The sequence below is a fragment of the Adiantum capillus-veneris genome, chromosome 18 (assembly GCF_014529385.1).
Source record: "Adiantum capillus-veneris isolate H3 chromosome 18, ASM1452938v2, whole genome shotgun sequence".
Classification (NCBI taxonomy): Eukaryota; Viridiplantae; Streptophyta; class Polypodiopsida; order Polypodiales; family Pteridaceae; genus Adiantum; species Adiantum capillus-veneris.
This window is the reverse complement of record NC_140948.1, coordinates 118,659,253-118,681,150: the sequence shown is the minus strand read 5'-3', so window position 1 is coordinate 118,681,150 and position 21,898 is coordinate 118,659,253. Positions and strand designations below refer to the sequence as shown.

General features: G+C 44.0%; 1 protein-coding gene across 1 annotated transcript in view; it reads left to right on the top strand.

Moving 5' to 3' along the window:
• The window catches only part of LOC147436286 (AP-1 complex subunit sigma-1), a 57,816-nt gene extending 41,129 nt beyond the window's left edge, over window positions 1-16,687 (top strand). Inside the window, exon 7 of the mRNA XM_086488130.1 lies at window positions 16,251-16,687. Coding sequence (XP_086344256.1) covers window positions 16,251-16,322 — 72 coding nt within the window. The 3' untranslated portion in view covers window positions 16,323-16,687. The remainder of the gene's footprint in view (window positions 1-16,250) is intronic.
• Window positions 16,688-21,898: the final 5,211 nt, after the last annotated feature.

The following is a 21,898-nucleotide window of genomic DNA, read 5'->3' as shown; positions in this document are numbered from 1 at the left end:
TTTGGTAAGTTTGAAGCCACAATACTTGGATGCCCCTTTTCTTTGAGTCTTGTAGCGGATTGGAAATTGGTTACGCGGGAATTGTTGTGGCACGATAGAGAAATGGCAGACTCGAGCTCGCCAACAAGTCGTACAGATAAAGGTTGTGCTTCTAAGCGATTCTTCCAGGATTTCCATCATTCTAGGCAATCTCAAGCTATTAAGAGAATCAAACTTCCATTAGGGGAGTGGACCTCCTCCTTACCGGAGTTGGCTCAGGTTCTGCAGTGTCATTATGGCAAGATCTTTGAGGCTCCTTTACCTCCCACACAGGGAGGTTATCAAGCACGTCGCTTGTTTCTTTCGCATGTTACTCCCATTCTTTCGATTCAGCAGGCTCAAGACTTAATGGTTGCTGTTACGGAGTTGGATGGTCTTACTATGGAATTTCTCTTATCTTTTTGGGATGACTTGAAGTTGCCACTGTTGATAATGATGAACACGGCCTGGGAGCAGCAACAATTGCCCTCTTCTTTGAAAGGCCTCCTCAAGTTGATACTTAAGCAAGCACTATGTGAAGAGTTCTCTTATTGGAGACCAATTACGCTCATGCCTGTGGTATATAAATTGATGGCTGAAATGATTACTATTCGTCTCTAGGGCTTTTTGCATGATATCAATCTCATTATGGCTTCATTCCGGAAATCATGCCGTGAATTGCGTTGACACGTGGCAGTTGTACGGATCTGCTTTTTACGACGTTGGTTGTACGGAAATCCCAGATTTGCGTTGAATTGCTTTTGGATCCTATTGCTTTTATTTTAGCAAGGCTTTGAGGATAAACTGCTTTATTTTCAGAAGCTTTTGGATTACTGCTTTTGGGCATCCCTTGTAACTTATAAATAAGTGGGTAGGGCCCTCACTCCTCAGAGCATCTGGACGCAGAGTCCGAGAGTGAGAACCCTCCCACTCTCTTGTACTTTGAACACAGATCAATACAAAAAGAAATACCGAAAGGGGTGCCAGTCTTTGGGGCCAATATCACTAGGCATGGAACTCCGTCGGGCCGTGTCGAATCAAGTATGAATTTAATTGTTTTGAAGTGAATCTCTACTGTGTCACGGTAGAATCTTGACTTGGAGTGTCCAAGTTTGTTACAGTGGTATCAGAGCGCGGCCGATTTCTCTTCTCTCGGGAAATCCGATCCTTTTCTTGTCACAAACGGGAGCGCATAACAATATAAAATACATTCGGATAAATAGGATTTATCACTTATTATTGAAGCCAGAGGATATAGAGAGAAATAGATAGAGAAAGAGAGAGAGAGTGAGAAGATCGAGACAGTACTGGGGACAAGAAGATGGGCTGCTCCCCGCCCCGTAATAGTATCTTTATTACTGAGGAGAAGTCTATACAAGCACTTGAACCGAACGTATTACCACGTTCGTTCTAGAATAAGACTTGATGGTTCCTAGAAGCCTCAGCTTCCGATTCCTAGGGCAAAACCCTATTCCAAGGAACTTCCGTTCCTTATTCCAATTCCTCGAGAATCAAGGTTCTCGCCTCTGGATCTCACCTTCCAGACTCAGGGCATGGCATCCTTGCAACTCTTTTCCAACTCTTTCCAGAGTCCTCTTCCCGCAGAACAACTCTACTTTCCCGGACACGAAGTCCTTACTTGGGAATCCCAACTTCCGGATCACAACTTGAGAGACTACCTCTCTCCGATCCGTGGATCTACTTCCCAAACTCGGGCACGAAACCCTTGGGCTGATCTGGCTCTAGTTCCTCAGAGCACTTTTCTCCTGCAGAGGCTCATGCCTTCCTCTGCTCCTACTCCTTCCTCTGCTCCTACTTCCTCTGCTCCTACTTGGAGTACACCTGCAATCAAATACTCAAAGATCATAACATGAAAATCGTTACCTTCAAAGTCTCGACGCTCGAAACGCAACTCGATTCTCGAAAAGCAATTCCCCGGAAGAGATCTCTACATAGAAAATTCCTCTCTTCCAATCCTACACACAAAAGAGGTGTGTTCTCGGGTTCCTTCTCGTAAATCAGCCCCGTCTACGACGTTTATGGGCTGAAAACAGAGAAAAACAGCAGCTTGTCGCGATGGAAACACGCTCCGTAGGCACTTCTTCGCGAGGGAACTTGCGCACTGGGTCTTGACGACATCTGGTACATTTTACGGCTGAAATCTGCAGCAGCATCTCCTCCTTGCAAAGATTGGTCCTCCCCTCTGAGTGAGGGCATGTGATGCTTTTATAGCTCCTAGCCACGGGCACGAATAGCTGCTCGCGTAGAGATCACCTTTAAAAATGGTCTGAATCTGTCCAGAAACTCAAGAAAACCTTATAAGTTTAAAACAATGCTTTCACAACACTTCCCAGGCGTCCCTGGATGCAATCACATGCACAGTTGCAATGCAGACATAGACTTCCTCGCGGGAAAGCATCTGCTTTCCCGAAAAGCAATCCCGCTTTCTCAGAAAGCATCTGTTTTTCCTCACAGTTTCCTCTGAACCCATCTTCATTCAAGTGCTTGCCTTTCCTTGTGCACAATTCTAACACAGTTCGGAATTTCCTCCCGACTATGGATATTCCCTTTCCGATGCACCTTAATTTTCAGATTTTCAAGTGCTCGTGTACGCTCCCGTTTTGTGACAGTGGTATCAGAGCTCGGACTCCTCTCTTTCTCTGCAAAGAAGGACGATTCCGGGAAGAACGGGAAGAACCATGTCGAGCCAAGGGAGAAGCGTTGAAGAGGAGCTTCAACAAGTGCAAGCTCAGCTTGCGGAGTTGCAACAAATTTTACTGCTGCCAGACGTCCAAAAGCTTTTGGGCGGAATGAAGAAAACGAATGGAACTGATGCAGCCAAGCATCCAGACAACACTGTTGGTGTGAGACCACAGGAGGCAAGAGAAGAAGCACGTGCCGAGGTGCTCAAAGGATCTTCGGATCGAAATGAACGGCCTTCTTCAAGGAAAGGCCAGGAAAAAGCGCTCTCTCTGCTAGACGAGAGCAAGGACATCTCTATCTCATCTCCATCTTACTCTCCTGATTATACTTCTACTTCTCGATCATCTCGTCAGAAGAAGGAAGCAGCTACTACCGCCACTACCATACATCAACCTAAAGATAAGCCTCGATTCAAGAAGCAAGGTCGCAAGTCTCAACATCGCATGAGAGTCTTCAAATCAGGCGACAAGGACATCAAGTTCAAAACCTACAACGGACGGAGAGACATCTCCAAAGCACTGTCCTTCATCAGACAGTTTGAAGTCGCCTTTACCAATGGGCACTTCACAGAAAAATCCAAATTACGCCATGTGGGGATGCACCTCAAGGAAACGGCAAGTAATTGGTGGTTAGCTAAGATTCTGGAAGGTTCTCAGGCCAGAACTTGGGAGAGCTTTAAATCTGAATTTTATGAACAGTTTCTTCCGCCTGACTTCGAGCAGGACATACGGAAGGAATGGGACTGGCTTGCCCAGAAGGAACATGAAAGAGTAACGAATTATGTGGACAAGTATTGGTCGGTTCTTTTGAAGGTCACTCCCTTCATGAAGATTGCCGACGAGGAAAAGAAACGAAAGTTCGAAGCGGGTCTCCAACCGCAGCTTCGAAAGAGTATGAAGGTGTATCCGCTTGATACTCTTCAGAGGATGATGGAGTCAGCAATCATTGCTGAGGATTTGCACTCAACTGGGACGCCCAGAAAGATGGAGCATAGCACTTACCGTGCAAGACAAAGAGGGGTCTACGATGACCAAGGGGGCCAAGGAAGAAAACGTCCTCCATCTAGAGATTCTAAGAAGCCAGAGGGCACTGGCAAGCGAACTAAGTACCTTTCTCCTACTCAACTTCAAACTTTCAGAGAGGAAGGAAGATGCTTCTACTGTGGCGAGAAAGAACATATGAAACCGGACTGCCCGGTAAGGCAACAACGGCAAGAGCAAGCCTCTACGAGGCAAGAGAAAGCAAGGAAGGAACCCGCACCACCAAGCTCGAACTCCATTCCAGATGTTCAAGGAAACACATAAATGGAGAAAGGGAAGCGTCATCTTCTGAAGGGTTGGGGGTCTTTGAACAACCAGCGAGTACTGATTCTTTATGATCCAAGATCCACGGATAACTTCATCTCCCTGGATACTGCGGAACGTTTGTGCCTCACACCAACTCAGCTTGGCACACCGGTTACATCCGGATCGGCATTCGAGGGGTTGACAACCAATGCAACTCTCGTGCAAGGATAGCTCAATCTTCGGATTGGCGAGTACAAGGACCGCGAATCATTTTTGATGGCACCCATCGAGGGATGTGATATCATCTTGGGTATGCCATGGCACTTTCACATGACACCTATTACCGATTATGTGGAAAAGACCCTCACTTTTGATCATGGGGGTAAGAAAATAAAGATTCAAGCTCATGCAGGAGATTGGCAGTTCCCAATTGTAAGCCATATCTCCATTAAGAAAGAAATGAAGAAGTGTGTTTCCGCTTACTTGATTTTTGCAAAGGATAAAACTAGTAGGGACTCTCTCTCTAGTATGGAAATTAAGCGTCTTCAATTTATTGAAAAGTACAAGGATTGTTTCACGCAAACACTTCCTGATGAACTCCCTCCGGTACGCCCGGAAGATCACCGCAAGTCAACGAGCTTCTAGAGAAAGGGTTAGTACGGCCAAGTGCTTCACCCTACTGCTCTCCAGTTCTACTGGTGCAGAAGAAAGATGGCACGTTTCGAATGTGCATAGACTATCGGTCTTTAAACAAGATCACAATCAAGAATCGCTTTCGGATCCCTCGGATTGATGATATACTTGATAAGTTGCAGGGTGCAAGTGTCTTTAGTCGCATAGACTTAAAGAGTGGGTATCACCAGATACGGATCGCCCCTGAGGATGTCCACAAGACTGCTTTCCGCACAACCTTTGGACTATATGAATTTTTGGTAATGCCTTTCGGCTTGACAAATGCTCCTGCGACGTTCAATCGCATGATGGACCGCATTTTCAGCTTGTATCGAGCTTTTACGGGAGTATTCTTTGACGACATACTCATCTTCTCTAAGTTAGAAGAGGAACATGGGAAGCACTTGGACTTAGTGTTTCAAGAATTGCGAAAGCATGAGTTGCATGTGAATGCAAAGAAGAGCGAGTTCTCTCTCAGAGATACACTATCTCGGCCATATAGTCTCTCACAATCAAGTGAGTATGGATCCTGCCAAGATCCGAGTGGTAGAAGATTGGCCTATTCCCACTACGGTACATGATGTACGTAGTTTCTTGGGATTATGTTCGTATTATCGAAGGTTTGTTCGAGGATTTGCTCATGTAGCAGGACCACTTTATGACTTGACAAAGAAGAAGATTCCTTTCAGATGGGGATCGAGACAACAAGGAGCTTTTGATCGGCTCAAGTACTTGCTAAGCCATGGACCTATTTTGATAGTCCCTGACTTAAGAAAACCATTTGAGGTTCACTGCGATGCTTCAGGCGATTGCATCGGAGCAATGTTAAACCAAGAAGGCCATGCAGTGGCCTACGAAAGCAGACGGCTTAAGGATGCAGAGTTGCATGCATCAATCTACGAAAAGGAATTCACGGCTGTGATTCACGCCTTATCCAACTGGAAGCACTATCTTCCAGGAGCGGATTTTGTGATCAAGAGTGATCACCAGAGTTTGCGGTATTTTCTTACGCAAAGGAAACTATCTGAGAAGCAGATGAGATGGGCAAACTTTTTGTCTATGTTTCACTTCTAGATCCTTCACACGGCTGGGAGTAAGAATGTGGTCGCGGACGCATTGTCTAGGCGGCCAAGGGTGAACGCTATCACTTCGGTGTATCATCAAGAATTAGAAGCACTACCGGATTTGTATCCGAATGATCCAGACTTCTCCACCGTTTGGGGAAAGCTACATCGTGGAGAGAATGAGTTTCCCTATTCCATTCGGGACGGTTATCTCTATCACCATCAGGCCATATGTGTGGCTGAACCATTAAGAAAGAAGATCATGGATGGAGCACACGCTTCGCCTTATGCGGGTCATCGGGGTATTCTCCCTACGACCTTAGCAATGGAAAGATATTTCTTTTGGCCTAGCCTTAAAGCAGACATTGATAAGTATGTCACGGAATGTTTGGTTTGCCAAAAAGTGAAGTATGATCGGCATAAGACGCCTGGGTTACTACAACCATTGCCTGTGCTTAATGAACCTTGGGAAAGTATTGCCATGGACTTCATCATGGACCGCCCTAGAACTTAGACTGGAAATGACGCGATCTGGACCGTTGTGGACAGGTTTAGCAAGCAAGCACACTTTATACCAGTCAAGAAAACGATCAAAGCAAATCATATGGCTAGGGTTTTTCTAGCACAGATCTTTAAGCATCATGGAATGCCTAAGTCTATTGTGAGCGATCGAGATCCTCGCATGACAGGAAATTTTTGGCGTGCCTTGATGGATAATCTTGGTACAAAGCTGAATTTTTCATCTGCCTACCATCCTCAAACGGACGGGCAAAGTGAGATAGCCAATTCCACAGTATTGGATATGTTAAAAGCTTATGTGTCAGACCGGCAATCTGATTGGGAGAAATATTTTCCTCTTGTCGAGTATGCGTATAACAATACCATACAGTCATCGACGGGGAAAGCACCTTTTGAGATTCTCTATGGTAAGCCTTTGCTTCCACCCATCCTTTTAACTAAGGATAAGATCTTTGCAGCAGATGAATTTGTCCGGGATTTGGACACCGCCTACGGGCAAGTTAGGAGAGCTATTCTACGCTCTCAGGAAAAGCATAAGAAAGTTGCAGACAAGCACAAAAGGAATCTAGACTTAACAGTCGGACAATTAGTCTTACTCAAGTTTGAGAAGGCAAGACTTAAGAAACAAGCGTCTCATAAGGGGAAAGTGGTAAAACTTTCTACCCGTTATTATGGGCCGTTTAAGATTACTGAGCGAGTGAATGATGTCGCTTTTCGATTAGAGCTACCGCCTAATTGGAAGATCCATAATGCCTTTCCATGTGAGTTTACTCCGGCCGTATGTGGGACCGCCTCCGAGCCAGCCGAGCGCTGAGGAACCTCCTGAGGTTGAGGAAACAGAAGAAATACTCCAACTGGAGCAGATAGTAAGTCATCAGGAGCGGTCTCTCAAATCCGGAAAGATAACACGGAAGTATTTGGTTAAGTTTAAGAACTATTCGAATCTAGATGCTCAGTGGATGACGCAGGAGGAATTAGCAGCTTATCCTGAGATACTGGAGGTATATGTCCAAGCACTACAGTTGAGGTCAACTCTTTAGAAGCCAGAGGGATGTTGCTAATTGGACTATTTTCTTATTTTTAATGATTAAATCTTTTTTTTAGGATATTTGATTATGTGCACTAAGAACTGTTAAAAGATTGTAGCTACAGGAACTGCCATTAGGAACGGACAACTCTGATGTGTCATTTGATGGGTGACGGTAAACATCGCGAAGGAGTTTCCGTAAGTTCGGTGGAAAGGGCCGGGTTACGAGTGCCCCTGATGTGTCACATGATGGGTGATGGGTGCATCAGTAAGGGGGCATCCCGTAGGCTAAGGAGGAAATCCGAACTGAGTAAGAAAATACGCGTAAGAACGCAAGCACAAGAATAAAGATGGGTTCAATGAAGCTTTTTACGAAAAGCAGGAACAATCGCGGGAAGGCAGATGCTTTCCCGTGAGGAATCTATGTTTGCATTGCATTCGTGCATGTAGTTGCATCCAGGGACGCCTGGGAAGTATTGTTAAATGCATTGGTTTTAACTTACGGGAGGTACCAACATCAGGAAGAGAAGACTCTGCCGCAAGAGATCGCGAGACTACGAAGCACAGAAGCCGCTTTTCCCGCGCAAGAGCGACAGGTATCTATTGTGGATTCTCCATACGAATTGTTGTCGCGTGTTTGTGTGGTTTGTTTTGCAGGAATCTTCCGTCTTACGGGAAGGCCCTTCACGGGAAGTACGGCTTTACGCCTAAGTCCCTTACGGGAAAGTACGGCCTCGCGCCTAAGTCCCTTACGGGAAGGAACGGCCTTGTGCCCAAGCCCTTTACGGGAAAGCACGACCTTCGGGTCTAAGATTACAGAACGGAGGGGTTTCCTCGGGTTCTCGTGCTTGTATACGAATTCTCCCTGAATAAAAGAATACTCTTAACGGGGGGGGGGGGGGACTAGCCCATCTTCTGGTCCCCAATACTGTGTCGATCTTCTCCCTTCTCTCACATTTGCAAAGTATTTTAATTTTCAGATTTTCAAGTGCTCGTGTACGCTCCCGTTTTGTGACACTCCGAGAATGTTTATAGAGCAAGAATTGGAAGAGGTGGTTGATACACGGATTACTTAGCTTTTTGACGCGAACAACAAAGCCAAAAAGCACGACAAAAAGCAGAAGAAAGGAACTAACTTCCCGGGTTATTTGGGTCGTCAATGTACTTTTGCCTCGGCAAGAAAGCAGAAGAAGCGTGTGCGATTTGAAGGAGTATCTAGTTCTTCTTCTTCTTCTGACAAGTCTTCTAGCTCTTCGGACTCGAGCAAAGAAGACAGGAAAGGGAAAAAGCGAAGCAAAAAGCAAAGCTTCGGAAAGGGAAAGAAAAAGGCAAAGAAGCCTAGGTTTTGCCCAGCTTCAGACATTTCTATAGAGGACTCGTCTTCAGATAGTTCGGACCCCGACGATCACAGATCTTACGCTAAGAAGAAGCATTTCTATAAAGCCAAGCAGTATGACTTCGTCGAAGATAAAAGCAAGAAAGTTCAAGAATTTAAAGAAGATGGACAATCAATTAAGTTTGACACTTTTTCTGGATTCCGAGATGCTTCGAGGGCTTTGGCCTTCATACAGCAGTTTGATATAGCTTTCTCTGAAGGGCATTACTAAGAGCACTCCAAGATTGGGAGGGCTACCTCTTTTTTCAAGGGAAATGCTCGAATATGGTGGTCCACCCTTCTATTGAACAAGTAAGCGCCAGTTAAATGGCTGAAATTTAGAAGGCGTTTTATTTCTTCTTGGCTGACTCGGGAGTACGAAGGAGATATATGAACTGCTTGGAATCATCTTCGGATGACCAAGAGAGATTCTTTGGACGCATATTGCGAGAGATTTTGGAGCTCTTTTCTACCAGCTTCTTAATTTAAGAAGATCTCGTTTAAAGAACAGATCGAGCGGTTTTACTGCGGACTTTCTACAGAGATCCGAGATCACTGCTTAGAACAAAAGTCAGATTCTATTCAAGCATTAATGGGTCGTGCGAAACGGGGTTTTGCTATACATTCAGGCAATCTGACTTATCCCACAGATGAGATCATGACTCAGAGAACCGAACAGACTTCTAATAATGAAAGTACCAAGAAGAAGAGCCCCCAAGATGTGGGGAAGATGGGCACATCTCCGCGAAGTTCCCTAAAAAGGCATAGAAAGAACAAGATGAAGAAAGGCCAGAGAGTTCGAAAGCAACTGAGGAACGTGGACGAAAAGGCAAGATGAAAGCAGAACTGTTTCTAGATTGCTTGGGTACTGACCCAAGCACGATTGATGAAAGTACAGGACTTTCCCGAGCTTGGGGCAAAGTGAAAGATCAAGAAGCCCTGATTTTCTTTGATGGAGGAGCCAAGGCCAACTTCATTTCACCTGAATTGGCGGCGCGGCTCGAGATTACACCCGACATAAGCATAGGTAGTTCTAGCGGCACCCGGTAGGACGTGGCCATTACACCTATCATTGGCAAACTTCTGTTGCATTGTCAGGGGTATTTGGGGCACGAGGACTTCTACATAATGCCCTTGGAAGGTTGTGATGTCCTCCTGGGAGTCCCTTGGTACCATAAGAACAACGCCGTGGTCGATTATCGGGCGAAGAAAGCGACATTGACTACTGAAAAGGGCCGAAACATTGTACTTGATGTGAAACTTAAGGGCGAGTCTATCCCTATTGTATTGGCTTCGATCGTTTCAAAATTAATGAAATCCAGTCTGTTTGTTTACTTGATCTTTTTGAAAGAGTTAAATGATGAACATAGGACAAATATGTCTGAACTTGATAAAGAAAGCCAAAATTTTCTCCACACTCATGCCGATTGCTTTTCTGAGGGCCTGCCAGGCGAGTTGCCACCAGCTCGTCCTGAGGATCATACCATTGATCTCATACCTGGAAGCACACCACCGAACCGGCCACCTTACCGTGTGAGCCGAGCCCAGAATGAAGAGATTATGAACCAAGTGAAAGACCTCTTGGAAAAGGGTCTTATCCAGCTGTGTACTTCACCTTATTGCTCTCCGGTGTTGTAGGTTTTGAAGAAAGACGGATCTTGGAGAATGTGCATTGATTATAGAGCTCTCAATAAAATCACCATCAAGAACATATTTCCGATTCCTAGGATCAATGATATTCTTGACCGACTATAGGGATCCTCTTGTTTCAGCAAGATCGATTTGAAGAGCGGATATCATCAGATTCCAATCGCGTCGGGAGATGTCTATAAGACAGCTTTTTGGACGACCTTCGGTTTATTCAAATTTTTGATTATGCCTTTTGGCCTTACCAATGCTCCAGCAACCTTTAACCGAATGATGGACAGGATTACCAGAGAGTACAGATCTTTTGTTGGCACTTTCTTTGATGACATTATTGTTTTCTCCAAGGATGAAGCAAAACATAGAGAACATATGCTATAGGTCTTTCAGGCATTGTGAGATCACAAGTTGGTGATTAATGCAAAGAAGAGTGAATTTTTCCTACCAGAGATGCACTTTTTGGGACACATCGTCTGAGCAGTAGGAGTGTAGATGGACCGGGCCAAGATTGAGAGTATACGTGATTGGCCCGATTTGAAGAATGTCCATGAAGTTAGAAGCTTCTTGGGCTTATATTCTTACTACCGGCGGGTCATTAAAAAGTTTGCAGAGTGTAAGGTGCAGCGGAAGTGAATGTTGAACTTTGCTCAAAGATGAGTGCTCTGAACTGTGCTCAAGGTTCCTTTTACTTACAGAAGGGAGAGCCTTCCGTCCTTTAATGAGAGAGTGCAAGTGATCACAAACAAAGTGAATAGACACTGTGCGTGAAGGTGCATGAGACTGAGAGATAGAGAGAAGAGAATACGACACCAGAATGTTGTCAAACCCTCCTCCGAAGGCCCCATTCTCTATGGCAAGAGCGGTCTACTATTGATTGCACAAATCTCTACAATGCTTTGGACTTTCCGACGATGTCGACGACGAGACGGGCTGAAATCTGAAAACACTAAGGGCTGAAATCTGCAAATCTTTATCTGCTGAATTTTGACTCTATGTCGGTGACGACGGCGATGATGACAATGCGACGACGACGCGCTGAAAACGCAGATGCTGAAATCTGCATTTTCCGGGCTGAATCTGTAAACTACGCGGGATCTGACCGTGCGGCGAGGATCTGTTGCGGGAAGGTGAGATCTGCGAGGTTCGGGGGTTCTACTGCGGGTACTGAATGCTGAAAACTGAAAACACTGAGTCTAGGGCTGATTCTGTTGTGAAGATCTGCAAAAACGTTGAGGGGTCAGGCTTATGCAAAAACGCTAGGGCTGATTTGTCTTGATCTGCAAAAACGCTGCGGATCTGCTGGTGCAAACTGCTAACGCTAGGGCTGATCTGTCTTCTACTGTCGCCAGGTTGGTGCAGATGCAAAAGCGTTGGCTGATCTGGGTGCAAAACGTTAGACCTTCTTGCAGATGCAAAAACGCTAGGCTTGTTGGGGTCCTGCTGAGAAGGTCATGCTGCCTCTTCTGCAAGAAAGTGCTAGCGCTAGGTTTCTATATATACAAACTTAGCAAAATTGCCCTACCTAGTTTTCAACAAAAGTGACTAAAAAATAATAAGTGAAAAATGTCAAAAATAGAAAAAATAGGTCTATGCATTGTAAAAATGCTATTGATGGGTTTTGATTGTAATCTAATGATCATGCTATGTGCAACTAGAGAATATGCATCTAATCTAAGTGTCTGGACATGCACGGTCTGCTAACAGAGTCACAAAAGTGCGAGATCACTTCCTATTCTAGATTGACTGGACTGACTGAACCCTTGTCATGTTGTAGCTTGTCCACGGACACATAGGGTTGGATGTGTCACGTGACATCCCCTCCTTTTCAAAGTGAGGTACTGGTACCGAACTATATGGCGTCGAGGGAGATCGCCAATAGCATCCGGAATTGTGGAAGGGACTCTTCGCCGGCCCACTCTGATCTTGCGGTACTTGAACTTCATAAAGGTGTGCAACGCTTGCTTCTTTGGGCCGCGCCGAAAGTGACACAAAGTCTTTTGTGGCTCCTTCGATGCTTCAACTTCGTGTAGAGTCATGCTTCTTTCTTCTTCAAGAATCTCCATGGGTGAAAATTCCTGAAACCACCTCCAACACAAAAACATGAACATACCCATTTCATGTAAAGTGAATGGAAAGAATCTCGTCTTCCTCATGACTGTGCATGCAATGTAGATGAACAAATAGACGGAGTGCCAAACCGTTCACCACACACAGGCAAACAATGAGATCGAATCTTGTCTTTCTGATCTAAATCAATCAACTGTGGCAAATCACAATGTAATGCCGATGCTTGATGCTCAATCTTTCTTGTGCTCTCTCTACGATTGTGTCGTGCCAAGGAAGAGACATTGAATGTGACTTCCTTGAATGCAAGCAGTTCATCTTTTCTTGAGAAATCCGCATATATCTGTGCTCATCCATGAGTGAAACGTGCTCAACGTACAATATGTCATGCCTAGGAAAAGGGATCACATAAAGACGTTGACTAAAATACAGGAAACGATCATGAATGAAACACTCGAACAATGCGTGCTGACTAATCATTCGAACACATAATACTTCCTGTGGGGGTTCTTTGGACCTAGGCTCGAGAGCCAAGATCGGTTCTTCCTGAGGGATCGAATCTGAAATGAGGCTAGCTTCACTAGTGAAAGTATCAACTAACATATCATTCTTGTGAACAATCACATCATCTTCATGCAAATCATCATGCTTGTGAGAAATCACATCTTGATCATCATGCAAATCATCATGCTTGTCCTTATCATCCAAATCATCATGCTTATCATTATCATGCAATTCATCATGCAAATCCTGTGTGTCATGCTTTGGAGAAGACGAGACTGAGAGAGTCTCTTTTTCCCGAATCTCTTGCATCTGTGCGTGAACTTGAGAAAAGAGTCGCAACATCTCTTTCATGTGTCATGGCTTTTCTTGCTTTGTTCTCGCGATCCATTTCTGCTTTTCTTTCTAGGGCATTCACGATCAAATTCTGCCATTCTTTCTGCTCTTCTTGCTTCGCGTTCTAACTTCCTGTCCATCATCATCATGTCAAAAGCCTGCATAGGAGTTAGTGCAATCCTTTGCGTAGATGGGGAAGGGGAGAGGGTTGGAAAAACCTCTTGGTGGGGAAAATTCTTCTTCGCCTCTCTCATGCTCATCATTTCCAAGCGAAGTATCCATTCTGCTTCGAGTGATGACCATCCACTGAAGTCTTGGGTTCTTGTGGTCTTGGGTTCTTAAGTTCACAAGGAACTTGGGTTCTTGGGGTTCTTGAGGGTCTTGAGGTTCTTGAGGTTCTTGAGTTCTTGCGGTTCTTCTTTTGCTTGCAGTCTGTGTTAGAGGAGGATCTTCTCTTCACCCGCGTTCTGCTCTTTTCCGTGGGCGCACCCCTTGGCGGCCTTGCGCTCACACCAAGGTTGCTTTTTCCCCCCTCACGTCTATTGGCCGGCCGCTAAGTGCACGGTCCGCTCTCAATGAGTGAAAAGAGGCACAAGGGGAGGCTGGACAAGCCCTTCTTTCTTGGGATTCCTGTCACTCTTCAAAAACACGATTAGGAATCGACATGCCCAAGAGAACTTGGGTTCCGTGCGACCGCAACAAGCAAAAAAAATTCAATGGTTCTTGTGGTTCTTTCCTTGAGTGATACAGAACACTGCCAAAGCTCTGATACCAATGTAAGGTGCAACGGAAGTGAATGTTGAACTTTGCTCAAAGATGAGTGCACCGAACTGTGCTCAAGGTTCCTTTTACTTACAGAAGGGAGAGCCTTCCGTCCTTTAATGAGAGAGTGCAAGTGATCACAAACAAAGTGAATAGACACTGTGCGTGCTGGTGCATGAGACTGAGAGATAGAGAGAAGAGAATAGGACACCAGAATGTTGTCAAACCCTCCTCCGAAGGGCCCACTCTCTATGGCGAGATCGGTCTACTATTGATTGCACAAATCTCTACAATGCTTTGGACTTGCCGACGATGTTGACGACGACGAGACAGGCTGAAATCTGAAAACGCTAAGGGCTGAAATCTGCAAATCTTTATATGCTGAATTCTGACTCTATGTCGGTGATGACGACGATGACGACGATGCGACGACGACGCGCTGAAAACGCAGATGCTGAAATCTAGGGGTTCTACTGCAGGTACTGAATGCTGAAAATTGAAAACGCTGAGTGTAGGACTGATTCCGTCGCGAAGATTTGCAAAAACGCTGAGGGGTCAGGTTGATGCAAAAACGCTAGGGCTGATTTGTCTTGATCTACAAAAACGTTGTTGATCTGTTGGTGCAAACTGCTAACGCTAGGGCTGATCTGTCTTCTGTTGTCGCCAGGCTGGTGTAGATGCAAAAACGCTGGCTGATCTGGGTGCAAAACGCTAGACCTTCTTGCAGATGCAAAAACGCTAAGCTTGCTGGGGTCCTGCTGAGAAGGTGCGTGTTGAAGTAAGTTCCTGCTGCCTCTTCAGCCAGAAAGTCCTAGCGCTAGGTTTCTATATACACAAACTTAGCAAAATTGCCCTACCTAGTTTCCAACAAAAGTCACTTAAAAATAATAAGTGAAAAATGTCAAAAATAGGTCTATGCACTGTAAAAATGCTACTGATGGGTTCTGACTGAAATCTGATGATCATGCTATGTGCAACCAGAGGATATGCATCTAATCTAAGTGTTTGGACATGCACGGTTTGCGAATAGACTCACAAAAGTGCCAGATCACTTCCTATTCTAGATTGATTGGACTGACTAAACCCTTGTCATGTTGTAGCTTGTCCACGGACACATAAGGTTGGATGTGTCACGTTACATACAGGTTGCTTCCCCTTTGGATTTGTTGACACAGAAAGGAGTCCCTTTCTCTGACAATGTCATAGTATTTATTCAATACTATGCATGATGGAGCTGATGGTTATATTGTTATATGGGTGACTACCATGAGTCTAAATCTCCTTCCCTCTCCCCCTCCCTCCATCATAGTACTTAGTCAATACTTTGCGTGATGGAGCTGATGGTTATATTGTCTTATGGGTGACTACCATGAGTCTATACCTTCCTTCCTTCCTTATTTGTATTGGTCTTTTGCATGTGTTGGATATCTCACACATTGCAAGGTTGAATCAGTACGTAGGTACTTGTCTGTACAAGACGGTTGATACATACAGTATGGATGAGTATGTACAAACAGGTACCATACGGCTTTTTTGGGGGGTTTTGTCCAGCATGTGTGTGCAACTAGGAGAGACAAGCGGTTTTGTGAGTTATATGGGTTAATTGGGCTACTTTAGGGATTGCAGACTTCCCAGATATTTGTAAAGAGCATAAGGTTTTTGGAAAGAGTGCTATAGGGTGCCGATTTTGAGGACTTACAGATCAGCCGCCAGATATTGTATTTCATATGGGGTTTATCTATTGACTCCGTTTTCCTAGTTTGCAAATTTCATTATCATGTTTCTAATGTGTTGCAATTTAAATTCGTCACTGTGTAGTGTTCATATGGATTTTGAAGTGATATGCATAGATTGCTATCAACATGCAGCATGCTTCTTGTCTTGTGCTAGTGTTCACTCTTTCGTGCTTAATCTATTAAGTAGGTTCTTTGCTGGCAGTGTGCAATGGATACATGACTAATATGTTTGTGAAAATGTTGAATTAATCTATAATTCAAACTTTCAAAAAAGTGGTTTGTACTGATACGTGTCTTAAGATTTTATTAGTACAAAAGTATGTACCTTATGTACTCAATCCATCCCGTACACCATGGCACATTGTCTTCTTCTTGATAGAAGGTAACCTGCTAAATTGCTAATCAATTCAACCCAGACTAGAGTTAATACACGAAATGCCCTTTTCTGCAGAGTTTCCCTATCATCTCAAGCCTCTCATTTGTCTAAGTAGCTTACTAGCTTGCACAGCATGGATGACTTACCATACCTTCTGTTTTCTACAGGACACGCTGGTGGAAAATGCGAAGGAGCAAGCGAATACATTGACAAATATTATAGCACAAGCCACAAAATAGCAAGGTAACAGGAACTCACATCTTTTGAGCATCGCATTCTGGTGGTGACAAAATGCTACTTCTGCTCTTCTTGGAAGCTGAGTTGTGGGATGGGGAGAATGGCTGGAAACTCCTGTCAAGAACCAATGCGGCTTAAGAATTACCTTGGTTGTGATACCATATGTTTTGTTCAAGGCTTCTTTAGTATTAACTTGGTTGTGAAACCATATTTGTTCATTACCTACGTGTAAATCAATTCTGCTTACATACGGAGCTTTGTTTGCTTAATGCTTTGGAGGCGAGGCCTTTTCATTGCATTGGAAAAGCACTCCTTATGACTAGCCCTGTGAACAATTTGGACATTAAATTGTTTTTTGTTTTTGTTTTTTGGGTGGGCGGGGGGGGGGGGGGGGGGGGGGGGGGGTGATAAGCTATTCCCGACTATTCATGTGGCGGAATTCTCTTGTGAAAAGGCAATTTTAATTGTCAACATGGTTCAAGCTACACGTCATCATCTGTTCACTTTTGTAGTTTTTAGATAGCATTTTGTTCTTGCAGACTGCCAGCAAGAATCCTTAGGAAGTTGAGATAGATAGATAGATTGAATAGATAGATAGATTGAATTATCGAGTTCTTCTGCGATCCAAAACTTGGTGCCTTTGAGAAGACGTGATTGTTGGAGAAGCTTGAGCCGACCTTCTCTACTTTCGAATTCAAGGATGGCATGTCCACTTGGTATAGGCATGTCAGGGCCTCTCCAAGTGATACGGCCTATTGCGTTGTGGTCGACCTTGATCGGCTTGAGGGTTTCATTGAGGAAGTTGATGCATTCCGAGAAGTCGTACTTGGTCGTTTCCCATGCTTGAGGTAGCCCACCAATGCGGATCTTGAGGGTATTTTCTGTTTGGAGTCGTTGTTCTCGAAGCTCTACTGTCACACATGTCTTCACCTGTGCAAGGGTTGCCGAGTGTGTTTCGATGGCCTTGGCTTCGACTTCTTTCACTTTGTTGGTGGTGAGATCGACCATGGAATCAAATCGTGCCTCAAGCTTGCTAAGGCGAGCTTTGAGGTCGCGATTTTCTTCCATGACCCGATCGAGATCTGCTTGAAGGCGTTTGATTCGGTCAGATTTACTTGGCGCTGCTAAAACGGCAGCAAAGCTTGGTCGTGTCTTCGCAAAGCTCTTCGGAGTGGTGGCTTTGGTCGTCATGCTTTCGATGCTAATCTTCTTCTTGTTGAGAGCACACACAAAATTGAGATTCTGTGTGAATCTCTGCTTAGTTAGGGTTTGTATGCCTCGGCAGAGAACTGTGGGCTTGGTTGGAAAAGCAAGGGTCGAGGCTTGTGCAAGAAGCTTGTGCAAGAACTAACCCTTGATTAATTGAAACAAACCTAACAGGAAATCGAAAACTCAAGCTTAACTGAATCGAGTAGTCAAGCACGAGCCAGTCGAATAGTCGAGCTTGAATCGAGTAGTCGAGCCAGTGGCGAGCAAAATCGAATGCACTATCGCTGTCGAAGAGATTCGAAGAGATGCTCACTGTCGCCAGAGAATAGATGCTCACCGTCGGGCAGGTCCGAACCAACAGGTCCGAACCAGGCACTGTTGTCTGCAGGTCGCGTGAGGGGAGCTCTGACGTAGTCGGCTGACTGTGTTAAGTGGTCAAGCTTATGTGGGAACCGTCTGAGAATCGATTCTCAGAGAATCGACACAAAGGATTAGATTGTGCAGAGTATCAAAGGTCGGCTTGTGTTGCTTGAGACCGAGAGTGGCTCTTGTGTTGCAGAGCGGGCTTGTGTTGCTTGAGACCGAGAGCGGCTCTGGGGTTGCAAGGCGAGGACGACCACGACCTGTGTTTCTCGAGGTCGGCAGGGCGATGCAGAGCAGCTGCAGGAGACGAGATGTGTGAGCTGGGGAGGGGAGGGCGAGGCTTCTTGCTAACGCCCCCCCACAGGGCTGCCCTCTCCCAGGGGGGGACTGTGTAAGCGGGGGCTGAGGGAACTAGGGCACGGCAGAGAGAGAGAGAGAGAGAGAGAGAGAGAGAGAGAGAGAGAGAGAGAGAGAGAGAGAGAGAGAGATTCATTCCATTATCATCTTCAAAGGTCAATTATGACCTATGGGACCAAAGAAACATATCATATGGTGTGCATGAAACTGATTAGTGGCTCCCAATGCTCAAGATTTGTGAAAATGAGCGTCGCTAGTGAGTTGAGAGCCGACATCGTGGTTGGGAGAAACGGTGGCTGAAAATGTCTTTTTTCATGAATGTATTGGGTGGATTGACATGGCCTTCGTTATCTGACGCTCATTCCTGTAGAGTGGATTGTGCTGGATATTCCTAGAGCTCATAAAAAAAAAGGAAAAGACAATCAAGGAAAATGGAGCTGGAGAAGAAGAAAATTTTTTGGTGCTCTTCAAACCATTCAGAATGCTTCACTAACTTTCGATACTTTTTTGGGACATGAAAACCAAGAATCAATGCTGATTTGTTTCTAGTGTAATTAGGATGTAGAAAATGCGAAAGTATATACTTGTGAATGCAGCACTTGGATGGATTACTACTTTCCTGATCCTTTTTGGGATTGGGAAAATTGTAGCGGTAATGCTTTGGCTAAACGAATCACTCTTATATGGTCTCACAATCAAGATTGCCCTTGGGCTTCATACAGCAATTCTACTGAGAAATGTATGTTTAAATAATACTCCCTGTTTGCCCTTCCATATATCCGTAATCAAAAGGGATGTTTGTCATTGTCAAAATATTGTTGATCATGCATAGCTCTTGTAAAATGTATAGACAAAGTCACTTTTTGGCTTTTTAAAAGAAGCCTTAAGAGGGGAAGAGAGTTAGGCAAACATTTCACTTCAGTTGTTTCCTTACATTAATTGAAACTACCTTTTCATGGACATTTTGTAATTGTACTGTTGTTTCCTTACATTGATTGGATCTGCCTTTTCATGCTAACAATTGACATGTTCTCTTGTTTTTAGTCTGTAAATGGGTCCTTTAATTTCACAACATTACATGGCTCGACTTACCTTTTATTCTTTTAGAGAGCCAACGTGAACTTTCACCTTGTTCTTAATTGGTACACCAATGTGGGAGGTCCTATTGTAAGTCTGCATGCGTGGCAATAGTGGTAGGATGGATGACCTCCAAGAAAATCTCCCCCATGTTTCCACCATTATTTTGCCATCTAGTTTCCTATGTTACTGATATATAAACTCTTTAACTATCAAAAATGTGTGAAAGGCGACGTGAGAATATGCAAATTTGTCATTTGAACTTTTCTAGTTTTTTGAACCAACACAAGTCTTAATTGGTGTCCTCATTGCCTACTCCTGAATCAACTCACAAGCTTGTATTTGAGGGTTGCATACAATTGTTTGATGTAGAATTTGTCCTTTCAAAATGATGGTTTAATGATGCAGTCCCGCGTAGACACAATCTTTTGCCAATTAATAGCACTTCAAGACTCTTAATGATAGTTGCTTTAGGCATGCATGGGTGTATCCTTTCCAAAATAATATTGAAGCGCTTTTCCCTTTAACACTAGGTTGGTAATTGGACATTTCTATGTATCTGTAACCAACTAACTTTTGAGAAATATTATGAGAGATGCATGATGAATTTAGTAGATTCGGTGCAAAATCATTTTAGCATGCCTCAGAAGGGTGTCTTTAGGTCCCCTAATTTTTGACATGATCTATTGCTTTCAAGAGAGAAATGTTCATAAAATCAATTACATCTAAATATAAGTATTTGAAGTTAACATGAAAAATTTAAAACTATAATGAAACTTCAAAGAATTATACAGAGTAAAAGCGCCTTTACTTTCTATCAAGGATTTGCTATCAAAACATCATACATCCTTGATTATTCTTTGGATATGTGCATTTTGACATGATATGCATACTAAGAATATTGATCTCGTCACAATGTCATGATGAGCCCAACCCGACCTGAGGTGGTCCGGGGACTTTTCGGCAATTTTTCAAGTTAGCTCAAAGTGGCCTGAGAGAGTTCCCGAGGGACCTCTTAGATATACGCTCAAGGCTCGAATAGCCTTGTTCGCTCAACATTGATCCTAAAGACGCTTCCGCACTCAACTCAACTTCATGTCCACGCGGTACCACAAAGGCTCCCGCGCGCGTCAAGGTAGACGTGGTCTCGGGCCGTTTTCTGGACGAGCCCCTCAACGAGCCGCCAAAGGGACTCAAGTCAATGGACGCGAGCTTCCCAGCGCCCGAGCTCCAAGTTGCGGGCCCTTGGCCTCTAGGTGAAGGTGTTCATCTTGAGTGTCCCGGGCAGCCCCGTAACACTGACATTTTATATATGTAGACATGTATGTAGTTTTAGAGAGCCCCAAACATGTTGTAGCTTGTACTGTGGATGGGATTAGGGGTTAGTTGAGCGCTTTGTTTCACTTTCTTTCAACAAGGGTTAAGAGAAAGCACTCCATCGAAAGGGTCGAATTTTGTTGTGATGGTCTTGGAAGGGTGAGGATAAGTGCTCATGGACCTCCTTCCTTTCAGCATAGCCAAAAATATGATAAAGGCGTTCAAGATTTCTCAATTTTGAAACCAATAAAAGCATCCGCTTGCACAAGACAATATAGGACTGCAAGGCTGTTTGATTCGGTGACTCAAATGGATAGGGAACTACAAAATTTGACTGATTACAAGCTATCTAACATTTGTTGATGAAAGGTTGGACTTAGCTCATGAAGGCAATAAATGAAGATTTTGGGCATTTCAAGGAGTACAAGGAGGTGGAAACTTTCAATGGCCTACATAAGTGGATAAGAAAAGAGAGTGTGACCCAACACTCAATACCTTTTTATAGAAATCAGCAAACAAATGTTAACTATCATTGACATGGCCTACATATACATACTACAACACTTAGTTAATGCATCTCTTATAAGAAAAATGAAGAAAAAAGGTTTGCCATCATTAGCTTGCCATGTGTTACTAATTGACAAGCTTTATCTAACGGTCCATAATTGTTTCCAATAATTCTTTCATGAGGCCTTATCTAGGTCAAAAATCACTTTGAGAGAGAAACAAAGATGCACGTAACATATTTGCAATAGCATGGTTTGGTTAAGTACTTTTACTCATGAGCTTAATATTATGTATAACAAAAAACTTGCACGAGGATGTATGCCGCAATAAAAGGGGATAGATGGAAGGAAAATCGAGCATATTCAAAAGTTATTAGTTGCTTGGTGATGAATGAGAAGGAGAAGCCACAAAATTTTGGCCCATATACTATAGTTATAGGTGTTTATATCATACTTATGACTCCTCTTGCAACAATTCAAACTATGAATGCAAAGAAGAAGTTTGAAGTTGTAAACCATTTGAAGGATATGTTGCACACGTTCCGAATGATTTGAGGGCCAAGTCAAATAAAAAAGGTAGAAAAGCGTGTGTATAGAATCTCACTTGACAATTCCGCTATGTGCGCTTTTGAGTTAAATCCACTTTCCTCTTGAGTATCAATTCTTGAGTTCAAGACTCGTTGGAAAGATCTCTGAGGTCTCTTGGGATTGTTCATACAATGTTGAAACTTCTTGTAGGCTTTTCAATT